The sequence below is a fragment of the Muntiacus reevesi genome, chromosome X, assembly GCF_963930625.1.
Source record: "Muntiacus reevesi chromosome X, mMunRee1.1, whole genome shotgun sequence".
Classification (NCBI taxonomy): Eukaryota; Metazoa; Chordata; class Mammalia; order Artiodactyla; family Cervidae; genus Muntiacus; species Muntiacus reevesi.
Window position 1 is genome coordinate 31,479,819 of NC_089271.1, and position 18,640 is coordinate 31,498,458.

The 18,640-nt window shown below is 36.5% G+C and overlaps 1 protein-coding gene across 2 annotated transcripts in view; it reads right to left on the reverse strand.

Moving 5' to 3' along the window:
* Positions 1-18,640, reverse strand: part of DMD (dystrophin) — a 2,163,935-nt gene that overhangs the window by 1,464,278 nt on the left and 681,017 nt on the right. For both annotated transcript variants that reach the window (XM_065915496.1, XM_065915495.1), the window contains one exon: positions 10,378-10,557. In XM_065915496.1, coding sequence (XP_065771568.1) covers positions 10,378-10,557 — 180 coding nt within the window. The remainder of the gene's footprint in view (positions 1-10,377; positions 10,558-18,640) is intronic.

The window sequence follows — 18,640 nt, forward strand, 5'->3', positions numbered from 1 at the left end:
AAGATCTCCATAGATACATTATTTAGAATCAATCACTGAGCTTCAAATGATAATTATATAGTCCACTGACAAGTTATGTCAAAATGAAAGCAGAGAGTAGCATGGTTTTTCTAAATGCTTGAAATAGAACCTCAAGCCTAACTGAACTCAACACGAAATGACAATTGCATGATCAAATTAATTTTACCTTTGAGCAAAAAGAACACAGAGTTTTTTGGGGGAGGGAAGGAGCATGGTTAGGGGAAGTTTTCTGGCTGAGCCATGTGACTTGCAGGATCTCAGCTCCTGGACTAGGGATTGAACCCTGCCCCCTGCAGTGAAACCACAGAGTCCTAACCTCTGGACCACCAGGGAAGTCCTGAACACAGAGTTTTTAAGTTGGATTTCAAGAGGATTTAATTTTTTCAAAGTAATATTTTTAAACTATGGGCAAATTGTTTTGATATACAATGATGACTTGAAGAAAATATTGTTCTGATGGAAAATTTCTACTTTTATATGTGCAGGCACCAAAGTGCAGAGATTACAAAAATACAAAACTTTTTTTGTAGTTATATCCAATGCTATGAAATATGTGTGTTGAGTATTTGGCTGTGAAATTAGTCGCTAAAATGTTATAATATCTTCTCATTGATACTTATGAAATTCATCGAAGTGCCCATGGAGGGTAAAGAATAACAGCAACATCATATACTGTGAAAAGACGTTTAAGAACACAGCAAAGCTTATAAGAAAGAAAAAAAAAACAATAATTTTTCATAAAATAATAGCAGACATGTATAATTGTTCTATAGTATAATTATCACTGTACTGCATTTGAAACTACTGCATCATTTCTTTAGTGATGATGAAATAAGAAAACATCTGTGCACTGACCCTACAAATATAGGATAAAATTCATGATATATAACAGACTAATAATTACTTTCAAAACCTACACCAGAATAAAAAATGATTTGTTATGTACTAAATTTCCCCATGGCTTTAGCTATTGACTGTGAACACTTAATTATCTGTTAGAATCATTAAAAATATAGGCAGGAAGGGATTATGGAGGTCACTGAGTATAACCTCCTCTTTACTATAGGATTCACTACTTCCAGAAACAGACAACTCCTTCCTGAGTATGGCAGCAAATTTTCCCATTGGCAAAGATCTTTACACCTAGTGGAAGCCTGCATTATTTTGACTTCATTAATTTAAAGTTTTCTTTGGGAATTCCCTGGAGGTCCAATGGTTAGCACTTTGTGCTTCTGCTATAGGAGGCACGGGTTCAATCCCTGGTTGGTTGCAGCCTAAAAAGTAAATGAATAACAATACAATAATAAAACACAATTTGTTTTGAACCCTGAACCATCACAGAGTAAGGTGAGTATTGTTTCTACCTGACAATCTTAAAGTTCTTAGGCTTGATAACCATGACTCTGATAAATCTTATTTACAAGTTCTGTAATACCAGACACTTTCTAGAACTAGATTTAATCTGACTGGTGCTCCAAAACCTAGATTTTCTGGCTTTGGACATAACATTCCATTAAAGCAATCTAAAATTGCAGAAGTTATTCAGTAGCTTAGTCACCTGTTTATATCAGTATTATATCAGATATATAAGTATATATCACTACAGGACATCCAGAAATGAATACAATGGAATCTCTCTTTTTAAATATCTCACAGTACAGTAGTGAAGGTGACAACCACACCAATAACAATGAAATAAGGTGAGTTCCATATGAAAAATACAGGTATGCAAAATAATTGCAAGCAAATCTTCATGAAAACAAGATATGTTTGTTTTTAAATATTATCCCCTTGATCTATCAGTTAGCTAGCTACTAAAAATGGAAAAGAATTAGTTTAGAATTATTTGTCTTTAGGTTTGGAAGCTAGTTCCTTTTACAGTGATTAAAAGTGGAGGTCCCTAAGTCAGGCTCCACAATTTTCAAACACCAGATTCACAGTTCACAATCTGTAACATTTGAGGCAGGCTGGTAATACTTTCAGAGTTTTGATTTTTTTCTTCTTCATATGTAAAATATGAATAGGAATATATTTCTCACAAGGGTATTGCAAACAAGACCTGCATCACAGGTGTACAACTCATGTGGTCCCCTCACTCAAAAGGATTTCATGCTTGGTTTCATGCTCTGCCGTCATCCTCTTGAAATTCTTAACAATTTTTGGAAAGAACCCCTGTATATTCATTCTGCACTGAACCTCCCCAAATACATAGCACATCCTGGTCACAAGAATTCAACCATGTAATGTTTGAACCCAGTAAGTACTCTCTGGATACATATTAGTAATAATCACTAAAAACTTCAGAGAAAATTCAGGAATTTTTCTATACTGACCCTTCTTACTCATGAAGAGATATATATTAATTTCCAAATTTTACATTTTTCCCATCATGAGAAAAATTAGAAGAGCACATGCTCAGTATCTTGATCGTTATAGGGTGTATATCTTCTTGCAATAAGGTTGTATAATATGAATAAGTCTGGAAAATCCATACTATTTTCAAACAATGAAAATCTTTCTTTACATTTTCTCTTCCATTTGTTTAAAAATGCACATTGTGAAAAGGAACTATATGTACATTCAAGCATATTTCAAGAATATAAAAGAGCATGTAATAAAAGGAAATATCTATTTCCCATGACTATGGCCAGTTTCTTATGGGCAACTAGCTGTACTTATCACCTGTTCTTACATTTTAAATGAACTTTGTGCTGTTGTCATTCTTTCAGTTTGGCTTGTATTTTTTTTTTTTTTTCCACCTCCAGTGTCTCAATGCTCTTTTGGTTTCTGGCTTGTATTCTTAATTGCACCTTTTAATTGTCCATTTAATTATTTAAATAGTCTTGACTTTGTAAGTTCTTTGAGGTTAGAGACTTCTACTGGCATTGTGAGATACTATTTAAACATTTTTTAAAAACTTACTAAAAGAGATTCAATGTATCAAAATCAGTTACCTCATTTATTATCATTTTTATTAGTATTAAAATACTTGTAATAAAAGCTCCCAGTTACAGAGCTCTCTGCATGTTTCAGGCATTATGCCAGGTGTTTACTTACTTAATCAGTAAAGGCTTAAAAACTGGTAAGGTTATGACTCACTCAAGTGAGGTCATTACCTCACAATGGCCCTAAGAACAAGTACTAAGATTATTTCCATTTTATAGATTAGAAGTAAAAATTTCAGGCAGATTCAACTTGTAAATGGCACAGCTGAGCTATAAACCCTAGTCCGATTGTTCCTTAATGCAACTCTTAGTAGCTGTGATCACTTGCTGCCACCCCTGTTCAAATGTCTGAATGGTGACTTTAACAGGTGTAATTGGGTATGTTGTTTGTGTACACACACACACGTACACACACACACACACACACACATATACAAAGTCACAGGAAGACAGAAGGTATACACAATGGCATGTGACAATCTTAAATCCCTTTAGTTCTTGAAAAACTATAATAATAATAATAATAATAATAAAGCCTGTGCAAAATCAATCAAATGAAAAAAACATCTGATTTTTTTAAAAAGGTACAAGCAGGTTGACAAGGGTGGATTGAAGTTTTTGGTTGTGTTGTTTATATGTACCCAACTTTAGAGTGATGACTGACCTTTAATGGGTATGGGGAGACTGCAGTTCTACAGTGTAAAACATATTGCATAATCATAGCAACAGCTTTAGCTGATAATTGGTAGCCAGGCTTCAAATGATCTCTACAGGCGTGGTAGTACAAGGCATACCTACCTGATGATGATGTAAGGATTCCAGTTCTAAGCACAGGAAGGATTTATAGGTTGAACTTTATGAGGAACCTGGGGTAAAAGGTCAGGTGCTCACAAAGGAAGCTGGGATATCAATCAAAAGACTATAAAACGCTCTAGCTCATGAACAAGTGCAGAGGAATTACTGCAGATATGTGTAGCACCAAGGAGTGCTCAAATTCATGAGAGTGGCTTGGTAACTAAATTGTAGTTAAGAGCTACTATCCTGCTTTGATACTGTTATTAAGGCAGTATAGCTTCTTGAGTAGATACTGACATTAGAATCATGGGCACGATGAGAGTCAATACTGAAGAGATATCACAAAAGAAGTTGTTCTCCCATTTAAAGAAAATATTATCTGATAATTAAGAAGGTTTATTCTGTAAAACTCTGTTTAGTTTTATGGAGAAGTTTTATGGGAGAAGGTGAGGGTGGGATGTTTCGAAAGAACAGCATGTATATTATCTATGGTGAAACAGATCACCAGCCCAGGTGGGATGCATGAGTCAAGTGCTCGGGCCTGGTGCACTGGGAAGACCCAGAGGGATCGGGTGGAGAGGGAGGTGGGAGGGGGGATCGGGATGGGGAATACGTGTAACTCTATGGCTGATTCATATCAATGTATGACAAAACCCACTGAAATGTTGTGAAGTAATTAGCCTCCAACTAATAAAAAAAAACTTAGAAAAAAAAAAGAAGGTTTATTCTGTAAAACTCTGTTTAGTTTTAGGTATCTCGTCCCTCACTTCAAATTCTGTTTCATACAAATTGCCAGAAAGGAGAGATATATGTTGGCTACATAATACATATTAAACACAGAACTTGAACAACTGTGTGAATCAACTATTTCTTGCAAAAATTCAACAAGCACTGGGATTTACTTTTTCTGATCCACCTGACCTTCTTCTATACACCATCTGACATAAAGCAATGGGACACCTTCTTTAACTAGCAGATTATTAAGCATACAGAAAAAAAAAAAAAAAAACCTTGTATATGTCTTGATGTGGTATTTATTGTCAGCAAACAGATTTATCATATAGAGGCTGAGTATTATATCTTCATGGTATTTTAATTACATATTCATGATGAGTGAAATGTAGCTATTTCAGAATTCAGCCTTCGTTGAATAGGAAGAAAATTTTATTTTTATTATCATCTTCCAGCTGACTCCTGAGATTTATATAGTAGAGATACTTGGAATCTCTTTGCTAATTACTCCAGAGTTTTATATAAAATTTCAAGCAAAGAGAAATGCATCATAAACATTTAGAACTGGGAGGGCACTACAGAGATCTTCGTAGGCCAATTTTTTTCATTTTATAAGTAAGAAATGAGCAGTTCCAACAGTTAATTCAGCTCTAGTCTCTTAAATTTGCAGTGCCTACAACATTTTATGTTGTAGTAGATAAATGAATTTACAACATAAAACCAATTGCACTGAAATACACAAGGCCCATTGTCAAACCTCTACTTTAGCTGAAGGGAGCAAAAGAATACAGTTATTTCCCAAAGTTATTTGAGTTGTAACTTGGAAATTTTCTAATCAAACCTTTAACCTAAGCAATTAACCAAAAGATGCTCTAAAATTCAAGATGGTTAGACCATGAATTAAGTAAGATAAAAAACCTAAAAGAAGTGAGGAAATTTTACTTTAATTCTAGGTTTTATAAAGCCATTAAAATTGTTTTTTAATTGGCAGCAGACTGATTAGACTTGGAGAGCTTTCAGGAACCACTGAAAAGGGTTGTCAATTGAAAGGCCTTAGAGTATTTTTAATTAAAATCATTGGCAAAAAGATGAGAGGCAAACCAAGTGTAACTACATTTCATGTATCAAGAGGTCTAAAAAATAATGCTTTGAGGACAGGTATAGTCAGAATGTGCATGTAAAATATTTTATAGAGAGTAAAACCAGGGATCTCTAAAAACTGAGCATGAACTCAGAAAAGAAAGGCAAATACAGAAATTTTCATTTTAATGCTTTTGCATCTATTTGCATGTCTGGTATTATAAAAAACACTAGCTTATTATCTTCAACCATGTTTTACATTACTCACATGTCTGGCAGGAGTTTGAAAACTCTCTACAGGACATAAATAATGTAGCACAGACATATTCATACATAATAATCACTTTCTCTATTTGGGCATGAATGAGGACAGAAAAGGACTTACACAGCATAAACATGAATGCTCATGTTCAAGAGGAGAGGGATTCTGAGTATATTAATTTTATTTTTAAGATTTTTGTGCTTATAGTTCAGAACACCGCAAAAATCATTAGAAATATAGCAAAATCTTGATGAAATGGGAATAACATCTATGAACTTATATGAGTCATAGAATGTTGCCTGCTTCTGGCAAAGAAGATAATTTTCCCTATTAAAAAAAAAATCACAGGACTATAGACTTTGGGACTTATCTAAAAAGATTCATTCTTACATCCAAACACCTGCTGCCAACTCTAACATTAATTACCATAATAAATTATAAAGCAAATGAATAATATCCTCTTTCCACAGTATACTATGATTTCAGTTCAATGGGGGAAAGAAATATTTCAAATCATTGAAATTATATTTAAGTTTAAAATATTAACTATAATGAATTTCTGACTATCTTATTCCCTAGTTACAATCAAAATATAAATATGTTCATCAGGGGCACGATATTTAGGGGAAAAAAGGCAGCTGAGTAAATGTCAACGAGAAAGCACATTTACAAAAATATGGAGGACACATAGGGTCATTTAAGGATTTAAATAAGTCAATCCAGGGTATATTTCATTTGATCTCTTTTCTCATTTTAAGGAATCACATGGCAAGGGTTATTATTCTTTTTAACTTTTGGAAACAAAAAGTATTTCTATTTTCTTAGGCTGCCTTCTTATCAACTTCAGCATCTTTAGCTTGTGTTCAGGTGTTATTCAAGCCAAAGCTGACTCTGAGATGCAAGAGAACAGCCCTCATAGTTGTTGTTTTTTTTTTTTTCATGTTTTGATCTCTTGCCACACTTCTGTTTCATAAGGTCAAAATCCCTCAAAGCCTTGACCTGAATAGCAGTCAAAATTTCAGGCACACGCTGCTCTTTATATGAGCATAAACAGATGCCTTGTCATCTCAGTCACAATGCCTATATCCTACTGGATTTTAACTATTACTAGAACTGTGCTCATTCTTTACACCAATCATTTAAAAGAATTTTTAAAAGACTGAGCATACTGTGTCATTAATGGGGCTATTTTTCCCCCGACAAACATGCTGGAATGTATGCATACAAGTGAGCTCTGTTCTTTAAAGTCAAAACCATACTCTCAACATTCTTGGACTTCTTATGCCATTTTGATCAAATTCAATCTGACACGTAAGAAAAATCAATTTTTGTTTTTAGTTATGAGATGCTATTTCTTTTCTTACTCTATCTCCTTTTAATTCCTATTTCCCTGGGTAGCTTCCTTTTTATCTTGTTAAGAGTCCCACACCCCTGGCAATGATTTGGATTGGGTCTATGATGGTGCATTTTGGGGGAAAACTGAAGAGTGAAAACTGAGACATGAACTTAAGAAAGGTTCAAGTTTAGTGACTGAGGAAGCAAATTGCTAATATAAGGTTGTTTATTTGCTTCTGGTCTGGTATAGGAGTGTAAAACTGTTAAACAGAAAATGTTTAAAAAAATCAAAGTGGACTTGGGATTTTCATGGTAGTGCAGTGGTTAGGACTTTGCCTTCCAATGCAGGCGTGAGGGTTTGCTCCCTGGTTGGAGAGCTAAGATCCCACATACCTCAGGGACAAAAAAGCAGAACATAGACAATAGAAGCAATATTGTAACATTCAGTACAGACTTCAAAAATGGTCTAAAGCATCTTTAAAAAAAAATCACAGTGAACTATAACAACCCATCCAGACTCACTAAATAGTATGCCTTGCATATCAAGAGAATCTTTATTTTTTCCCTCAAAATGTTTTCATGTCTATGGCTTCACTTTATCCTCATCAAATCCCAGGGAGCAAGTGGCGCAGATATATGTTATATGTTGGAAAACAATTTGTAGAGAATTAAACAAATCAAAGGTAGTACTATTTTATCACAGATTTTAAAAAATTCAAAAATAGGAGGTTAAGTAAGTTGCCCAGGGTCAAAGTCTCATAACTTTTAAGCCAATAAAAAATCAGGCTTCTAAGGTTTTTTTTTTTTAATTAACCAACTAAAATAATCAAACCAGTAAGATTTTGATGATATGCACAAGTATCATTCCACGGAATGAGTATATTTAAATATTACACTGCCAGGAAGGTCTCTCTTCTTCCCATCTCAGGCAGTACGGAGGAACACCGGAATGTAGGGACTGGCGCATATGTCATTGTCTCACCAATTCAATGTTTTCAAAAATATGTTTGGCAGACTTTATCAAAGGCTGTGTGCAGATTATAAGCCTACTGAATGAGATTTTCTGAGCACAGAATCTAGGACCATGCATTTGAATCAGTTTCCCAGGTAACTATCAGGCAGACTCAAGTTTGGAAAACCACTACCAGTAGTGCAAATGGACCAGAGTGCAACCTGTTAACAGTTACACTTCCATGAATATATCCCTTTAAAGAGATACATTTGAAGATGTCTTTTTCAAATAATGCCAGTCTTTCTTAATATGGTAACCGATCATTTTACAGCACCAATCACCTATGTAGCTGATGGGCATATATTGTAATGATATCACTGATGGTTTAAAAAGTTAACACTTTCTAATGTATGATATATTTGTTACATAAATGTCAATGGTCATGCAAAGAGCCAAGGCCAGATTACATATAATAAGAAGAATCATGATCTGGTGGTAAAATCACTAGTATATCTGCTGCTGCTAAGTTGCTTCAGTTATGTCTGACTCTGTGCAACCCCATAGATGGCAGCCTACCAGGCTTCTCCACCCCTGGGATTCTCCAGGCGAGAGCACTGGAGTGGGTTGCCATTTCCTTCTCCAATGCATGAAACTGAAAAGTGAAAGTGAAGTAGCTCAGTTGTATCCGACTCTTTGCGACCCCATGGACTGCAGCCAACCAGGCTGCTCCATCCATGGGATTTTCCAGGCAAGAGTACTGGAGTGGGGTGCCATTGCCTTCTCCAGTATATCCACTGCTGCTGCTGCTGCTAAGTCACTTCAGTTGTGTCCGACTCTGTGCGACCCCATAGACGGCAGCCCACCAGGCTCCCCCGTCCCTGGGATTCTCCAGGCAAGAACACTGGAATGGCTTGCCATTTCCTTCTCCAGTATATCCACTAACAGCCCCAAATACAGTCAATGAAATTTTTTATTATTGCCCAATGACTGTATGAGAAATTACTGCAATTGATATTTCTTCAAGTTCTAAATTTTAAATATGAATTTGATTTGAAAAGAAAGATGGAACTGTGATGGAAAATTATGTATGTTGGCTGATCATTTAAATTATGTATTTTGGAAGCAATGTTTCAAATTTCATTTTTTCATCTTTCAACAAACATTTCCTAAATGCCGCTAATCAGATGCCAAGTCTCAAAAAACAAAATTCCCTGCACTGTCTCACAAGAGAGCAGATATAAGCCTAAAGCTATTGAATATGGTTTCAATAAGGGTATGTACACAGTGCATTGAGCTATGAACTGGGACCAATTAGTAAAAGTTAGCCTCTATAACACAAAACAAAATGGCAGAATGTATTCAACACTATTGAACATAATGTTAATTTTTGAATGACTGCCCATGATTCCAACATCTAACCCTATCAGATAATAAGAGTTTCAAGTTTAAAAAATACTCCATTAAAAAAATATATTACCAAAACTTTTACAATTCTTAACAAAAAACCACATGACACTACAAGTATAACATAGATGTTTTCCTAATATACAGCCTATATGTATTAGTATAACTAAGTTGCATGGTTTTAGGAGTCAACAGTCTATGGCAGAAAATCCACTGATTATAACCTCACTTGTACTAATTGAAAGATATCTTTGGTGAAATCAAAGATCGTGGACCCCAGTCCTGCTCTTGTCAGTGACTTTCCTTGGACAGTTCACTCTTCCTCCCTAAACTTAATTTTCTCATGTGTAAAATGCAGAGGTCAATTAATGGCCCTCATTATTTCAGGGATCTATGATTTGGAGTTACAGTGTGATGACACAGTTTCCTAGCATTTTGTCTGACTGTCTAAGTCACTCATCCTCATTCCCATTGAATTGGAAAGCATTATCCTCTAAGGCTGGAGAAGGAAATGGCAACTCATCCAGTATTCTTGCCTGGGAAATCCCACGGACAGAAGAGCCTGGTGGGCTACAGTCCATGGGGTCCCAAGAGTCAGACACAACATAGTGACTGAACCATCACCACCCTATAAAGCAATAACTAGTTCAGCCTACCAGCACTCACTCCTCTACCTCTCCCACATTCTCCAGTGTCAAAGGTGACCAAGAGAGACATATTTTATTATTCAATTAAATACTTAGCAAGGAGTAATCCAGTGACATCCTCTGTAGGGTTACAGTATCACTCTCTCATTGCAGATTTCAAAAATCTCAAGGAAAATTTATTGTAGGTTAATGATTATCACTAACCTGTGCTGAACTCTTTTCAAGTTTTTGGACTAAATTATCCCAGCGCTGGGCAAAGTTGTCCAACCATGCTTCCATCTTTTGGGCAACCAGTGTATTTTTCAGTGTTGAAAGAAGATCTTGGTTGAGTGAGCATAGTTTGTCCATGGTTTGCTTTTTCTTTTCTAGATCAGTTTTTAAAACCTGTTAAAACAAGGAAGAACACAGACTAAACCTTGATTACATTAAAAAAATTTTTTTTCATTTATTTTTATTAGTTGGAGGCTAACTACTTTACAATATTGTAGTGGTTTTAGCCATACAGTGACATGAATCAGCCATGGATTTACATGTGTCCCCCATCCCGATCCCCCCTCCTGCCTCCCTCTCCATCCCATCCCTCTGGGTCTTCCCAGTGCACCAGCCCTGAGCACTTGTCTCATGCATCCAACCTGGGCTGGTGATCTGTTTCACCTTGATAGTATACTTGTTTCAATGCTATTCTCTCAGAACATCCCACCCTCGCCTTTACAAAACACTGTAGTTCAATCTGCTTTTGCATGCATTTTCACATTTGTATAGACACAAAAAGATTATAACTCTGCTTGCAAAAGAACAAGAGTTCATAAAAATATAAGTAGAAAATTATAATCCAAATAATGTTCCCAAGAAGTGTGAGAGAAATAAAAGATGCAAAATAAACACTTCTATTTATTTTAGAATAAATAAGGAGTCAGAGGCACTTATGAGCTACCTGAACATTCTTGAAGAACTATCAGGGAAAAATAATGTTGGTTCAAAAGGAAAAACAGAGATTGACATATGGAAATTACTTATTAATATTTGGAGGTGTTCTAAAGTGAAAGGTAGGGCTCTTGGGTGTTAGTGAATTTCCTCTTAATTTCCAATAGAAGTCAAATGAAATACCACATGCCAGGAGTACTGAAGAGGACATGGTGAACTGAGAAGATGAGCATAGTTAAGATTTCCAATCTGAAATGCTGTGATTCTTTGAATAAATTTGCAATATTTTCTTTATTTCTATGATTTGTACATACTTTTCATTATTCAGATACAAAAACCTTGTTATGCAGTTTACTGGCTTTTACATATTTTTAGCATCTGTTATTCAATTAACATTCAGCTATTTGAGTAATTATCTTCTAAAGCTAATTTTAAAGCCCATTAAGTAATAGAATAAAGTAATTGAGTATGGCACAAATCCTTTGGAAGCACTATGCTTGTTTACTAAATGCTTATGTGTTTTATGAAGTATTTTTATATCATTCATATTTCCAAAGTTCCTAGGAGCTATGGAAGGTTACACATGCTCTTTGGTTGATAGAAAATGAATAAACAAAGTGGCATGTGTGAATTAGTAGATCAGGACAGCTTATTCTTTCATTTTATCCATTAAGGTCACCCTAGGCTTTGGGAAATCCCATTTCCATCTCGCCAGTGCTAGACCCTGATTTAATTTGTAAAAACAGACTAAGAAGAAAGAAAGGAGAGAATTATTTTATGGACGTTTTACCATCCTCTCTCATTGACAGTAGCAAGTGCAATGAACATAAACTAAGCTGTGAGACCTGTCTTTCCAAAATAAAAGCAAATTTATTTAAGAACAACTAACATTGCATATGGCAAATAAATGAGCATGAAACAGATGCACCAATTGCTCACGAGCTGAAGTATCATTGACAGAGAGAAATCAATACAGGCCCACCCCCTGCAAAGGACACTTTATGTAGCTCATTTTGGCATGCCACCTGCATTGATAGCTCTGAACTGCAGACGGCTCTGGTGTCTCCTTCAATTAGTTCATCCTTTTCTCAGAATTTGCTTCACCTGGTGTTCTTTATATTGCAGTCTTACTGCGAGCCATTTTTAGGGAATAAAAGCAAGTTTTGAAATGCATTTTTAGTTTCTCCTCAATAATTGTCCTTTCACTATGTTTCCTAAGCCTGAAAGAATGCAATAGACCAAAATATACAAGTTGAATTTGAAGAAGAGGAAACAATTTAGATTAGAAATTTATGAGTAGTCTCTTGTTACCTAAAAAGGTTTTCTTAGATGATCTATAAAAGTGACTGGATACACAAAGAGATTTAGTGGCAAATGACATGGAGCCTCCTGTGTTAACAATCGGTCAAAGAAGAAGCACTTAGTGAACATTACAAAAATAAAGGGGGAATTTTCCATTAAAGAATATAATTAGGAAAAATAACTCAAGGTAAAGTAAAAACACCATTATTATAAATTGTGCAATTATCAAATCAATAATATTTTTACCCAAATCTGTATGACAAAAGCACTGTACTAGCCAAGGCTTCTATCTGGTAAATTCTAGACCTAGTTTATCAAATGCTGATAGCAGGATAGTTGTTCTGCCTCAGTGTGTTTCCTCTTGTTGGCTCTGAACCAATCTCTCCCCCAGTCTTTCTTCATCTTATAATCTCCAAGTTCCTGAAGTACTCGCCCACCATAACTAACAGGAAAAAAACAGGAAATCCATGGTGGTGCCAGATACAATGTATCACAGCAATGAATTACCTTCTCCCATCTATCCTTAGAAGGAAATTATTCTAAGCTTGGATTTTGTGTATATTAAATAACTACAATTTAGTTGTTACTAAATTTTTGTGTATTAAAAGGACATATTTCTGCATCCTAAGAACTGACTGTAGATCTTTGAGTGCCAGAGAACTAGAGTTCTAGAAAATTCAGAAGGCAAAAAGAAGCTCTAGAAAATGTGTACGAGGCAGAGGTCAGCTAAGCTTTTAAAAGAAGAAATATAATTTATTTTCATAGAAGTGAGGTACCTGGACAAACCTCCAAGGTAAACAGGAAAGAACAGCCAATAAATCAGATTGGACAGCAGTAGAAATGGGCAAGTAACAGATAAACTGCTCAAGAAGACAAGATAAACATGCTCTATATGGTCAGGGTTAGATGATTTGAAATGAAAAGAGAATGTATGCTTGCAAAAGGCCCACAAAGTCATCATCTTATTCTCATCAGACGGACACTTCAGAGACCAATGCCAAGATAATTTCTCATAACCTGGCAAAACTGAATCCTGTACCTATTTTATGAGTAGTTATCTATATGTAAGAAGTATTCTGGTGGCTCAGAGGTAAAGAATCTGCCTGCCAATGCAGGAGACATGGGTTCAATCACTGGATTGGGAAGATCCCCTGGAGGAGGAAATGGCAACCAACTCCAGTATTCTTGTCTGGAGAATTCCATGGCCAGAAGAGCCTGGTGGGCTATAGTCCATGGAGTCACAAAGAGTCAGACACAACTGAAGCGACTAAACAATAACAAGACAGAGTGATTCAATTCTTTCTAATCACCTGTTGTTGTACTTAGATACATTGATCCACCGTGGGGGTTTCTCATCTTGAGGGAGCATAAGAATCGCCAGGAAGACTTGTGAACTGGAAGACTGCTGGGCCCTATGCTTCCAGAGTTTGTGAATCAGTAGGCCTGGGATGGGGCCTAAGGATTTGCCTTTCTAAGGAGTTCCTGGGTAATGCTGCTAGTCTAGGGACCACACCCTGAGAACCACTGATACTATCTGGAGGAATTCTTTGAGGGTGATCACCAAAGCTGAGGTCAAGTTACCAAGACCTGGTGAAACAGCACTGTTGACAGGGATTTGCCAAGCTCCCATACGTGCTCTGTCCCTGCCATCTTAGCTTGCAGACGCTTGATAGTGACCTAAGCCCACAGCATTCCTGTAGCCCCTGAACACCACACTCTCTTGGATCATCCACTTTCCCAGAATTGTCCTTTGCTGGCAAATGCCACAGCAACAGTACTGTTCCACTGGAGCCTGTTTCTTGTTAATTTGGGCCTTCCCACAAGAGCCTACTTGATTCTTCCAGTCTGAGAATTCACCTCAATTTCTTCTTTCCTTTCATTTTTATTCTTTATGCCAAATAAAAACTCAATTTGGATGATAGAACAATAATAAGGCCCACATGATTTGGGTAAAAGAATGTATCAGGAGGAAATCAAATACTTGACTCCTCTTTTCTCACCTCACATGAAAAGTAGGAGAAAATCCCATGGGTTATTAGTGGTAATATTTCAAAACAAATTACACTGATTGTAAATAAAAGAGAGATTTAGCACACTGTATCTATACCTAGGTATATAGTAGAAACTGGTGACAGATGGTACCTGTTTTGGGTCTCAGATTGTGACATATTTTAATGAACATTAAATTCTTACTCACTGCCTGAGTCAGCAGGGGAATTTTACCTCAAATTCTAGACCAGCTGTCAGGTTTTGTTAATTGGCTTAAACTATCAAACAGTAAGACTTATACAAAACATATTTTCACTTTGTTCACAAGTAAGGTGACATAATTTGAATTTTAATCATATTGGAAAATTATTGAGACTTCGCTAAGAGAGCATTTTCATGGCCCTGGAGCTAGCAATGTCTTTTACATATAAAAATGTCAACATCGAGGCACATGGTTATTCAAAAAAAATTTTCAACTGCAGTTATTTTTCTATCAAAGAATAAAATGTGATGAGTTCTGAAACAGTTTAAAAGTCTTGGACCTGAGTCTGGATATCTTGGTGTTCATTTTAACTCTGCTAGTAATCTTCTATTACTTTAACCATGCCATGTGTTTTCTTCTGGGCCTCAATTTCCTCTTCTGAAATAAACTTGTCTGTCTCCTTGTTTCCATGCCCAGTGATACTTAGTTCAGTTCTAATTGGCCTCCTTCCTATGAAAAGTCTTAACACCAAAGAGTGCTCTGGAAATGCAAATATGATTGTTATTCAGCTACCAATGGCTCCCCATTAGTTTCAGAACAAAATTACAAATGTATCACTGATATTTTTACACTGTTTGATACATAGATTACTTTTCTGAAATCTGTCTTCAGTAGTGATACCACTCAAAAAACACATTCTCTGAGGATTGATTTTTATCAATGAGAAGCTAGCTTGCAGTAACAAGTAATACATATGTGAGTCTATTTTAAATTAAAAGCTTATAGAAAATTAGTCACTATGGAGCTAAAAACGTATGATACAAAAAATATTTGGTAATATGTTACAAATTTAACTGAGGAAAGTTATTTAAACTTAGTTCAAATAAATTATTTAATTATTATGATATATAATACATATTAATACAGAAATAGATTAATTTAGGTAAAGTTATTAAGCATTATTTACAATAGACCTTTGTTTTATATCATAGTTAACATCACATTAGCATTTAGTAGAATTGATCAGAAATAGAAAAGAAATCCTAACTATCCTAACTTGAAAAATCAAGCTCTTAATAAATATTAGATTGGCCTCTCCCTTACTGGAAAATAATAAAATTCACAGTTGAAGAGAAGCTTTGTAGATTTTTTTTTTTAATTCCATACAGTTCAACTCAAACTGAAACGTCTTGATGAAACCTGATGTCCCCTTATTGCCAAAGTTCCTTAATCCCTCAAAACATATGGGTGCTATAATCACTGCCCTACCAGGGGAGAGTGTACTCACCAAGCACCCGGTCACCTGAGCTGCTTGGAACTGGGAAAGTCACAAAACTCAGGCCTGACGAAGTCCGTGCCTTTGTGGAGTACCCCAGAACCTGAACCTGAGCAGCATACACCTGGGAAGTGCACACAACCCAGGGCCTGCTTTAGACAGTTCTCTGCAGAGCAACCTGGAGCCGGAGCAGTGTAGACTGGGAAAGCACACACGATATGAGCGGGGGCAAACCCAGTGTGGCCCAGACACTGTGAGCACGCCCCACACATAACAGTGATGTTTGCAGTGCTCCTCCCTCCCCACAATACGACTGAACAGGTGAGCCTAAATACATGCCCACTTTTGCTCCCTTGTGTCAGGGAGGAAGTTAGATACAGAAGAGACGTGCAAACAGAGGAAGCCAAAATAAAGAAGAGGAAACCGCTTCGGAAGTGACAGGTGCAACAGATTAAAATGCTATAGCCAGCATTGACTACACTGGAAGGGACCTATAGACCTTGAGAAGAAGTATAAGCTGGAACAAGGAACTATCTGAAACTGAACTGACCCCACACTGCCCTCAACACCTCCAGAAAAATTCCAAGATATATTTTACTATTATCATTTTTTAATTTAAAAAAATTTTTAAGTTCTTTATTACTCCTTCAATTTTCATTTTTAAAACCTACTATTACCTTGCAAAAGAAAGAGCCTATTTTTAAAGCAAATTTCATATTTTTTTTATAACTTTTGCAATTTGGTTTTGTGTTTTTAATATTGTATTTTTGAGAGTCTAAGCTCTACTCTAGATTTTTAATCTTTGCTTTTTGGTATTTGTTATCAATTTTGTACCTTTAAGAGTCCAATCTTCAGTACCCAATTTTACTTAGGAGTGTGATTACTGGCTTAATTGCACTCTCCCCTTTTGACTCTCCTTTTTCTCCCCCAGGTCACCACTATCTCCTCCCCCCACCTCTCTTCTCTACTTAACTCTGTGAATCTCTTTGGGTGTTCCAGGCTGTGGAGAACACTTAGGGAACTGGTCACTGGCTAGATTGATCTCTCTCCTTTTGACTCCCCCTCCTCTACTCCTGGTCACCTCTATCTCCTTCCTTCCTCTTCTCTTCTCTATGGAACTCCGTGAACCTCTCTGAGTGTTCCAGACTGTGGAGACCGAATAGAAAATTGATTACTGGCTAGATTGCTCTAGCCCCTTTTGATTCCCCCTCTTCTCCTCCTGGTCACCTCTATCTCTCTCCTCCCTCTTCTCTTCTCCATGTAACTCTGTGAACCTCTCTGGGTGTCCCTCACTGTGGAGAATCTTTTCACCATTAACCTAGATGTTTTATCATCAGTGCTGTATGGATGGAGAAGTCTTGAGGCTACTGTAAGAATAACACTGAAAGCCAGAGGTGGGAAGCTTAAATCCAAAACTTGAGAATGCCAGAAAACTCCTGACTCCAGGGAATATTAATCAACAAGAGCTCATCCAAAAGCCTCCATACCCACACTGAAACCAAGCTCCACCGAAGAACCAACAAGTTTCAGAGCAAGACATACCAAGCTAATTCTCCAACAATGCAGGAACATAACCCTGAGCACACAAAAAACAGGCGGCCAAAAGTCACACCAAACCCATAGACACCACAAAACTCACTATTGGACACTTCACTGCACTCCAGAGAGAAGAGATCCAGCTCCACCCACCAGAACACTGACACAAGATTCCCTAGCCAGGAAACCTTGACAAGCCACTCATCCAACCCCACCCACAGGGAGGAACCTCCACAATAAACAGGAACCACAAACTTCCAGCATAAAGAAAGGCCACCCTAAACACAGCAACTTAAACAAGATGATAAGGCAGAGAAATATTCAGCAGGTAAAGGAACATGATAAAAGTCCACCAAATTTTTTAAAAAAAGAGGAAATAGGGAGCCTACCTGAAAAAGAACTGAGAATAATGATAGAAAAATGACCCAAAATCTTGAAAGCAAAATGGAGTTACAGATAAATAGACTGGAGACAAGGATTGAGAAGATGCAAGAAAAGTTTAACAAGGACCTAGAAGAAATAAAGAAGAGTCACTCAACAATGAATAATGCAATAACTGAGATCAAAAGCACTGTGGAGGGAACCAACAGTATAACAATTGAGGCAGACGATAGGATAAGTGAGGTAGAAGATAAAATGGTGGAAATAAATGAAGCAGAGAGGAAAAAAGAAAAAAGAATTAAAAGAAATGAGGACAACCTCAGAATCATAGCTTCAACATTCGAATCATAGGAGTCCCAGAAGAAGAAGACAAAAAGAAAGGACATGAGAAAATACTTGAGGAGATAACAGTTGAAAACATCCCTAAAATGGGGAAGGAAATAGCCACCCAGGTCCAAGAAACCCAGAGAGTCCCAAACAGGATAAACCCAAGGTGAAACACCCCAAGACACATATTAATCAAAATAATGAAGATCAAACACAAAGAACAAATATTAAAAGCAGCAAGGGAAAAACAACAAATAACTCATAAGGGGATTCCCATAAGGATAACAGCTGATCTTTCAATTGAAACTCTTCAAGCCAGAAGGGAATGGCAGGACATACTTAAAGTGATGAAAGAGAAAAACCTACAACCCAGATTACTGTACCGAGCAAGGATCTCATTCAAATATGAAGGAGAAATCAAAAGCTTTACAGATAAGCAAAACCTCAGAGAATTCAGAACCACCAAACCAGCTCTTCAACAAGTGCTAAAGGATCTTCTCTAGACGGGAAACACAGAAAAGGTGTATAAA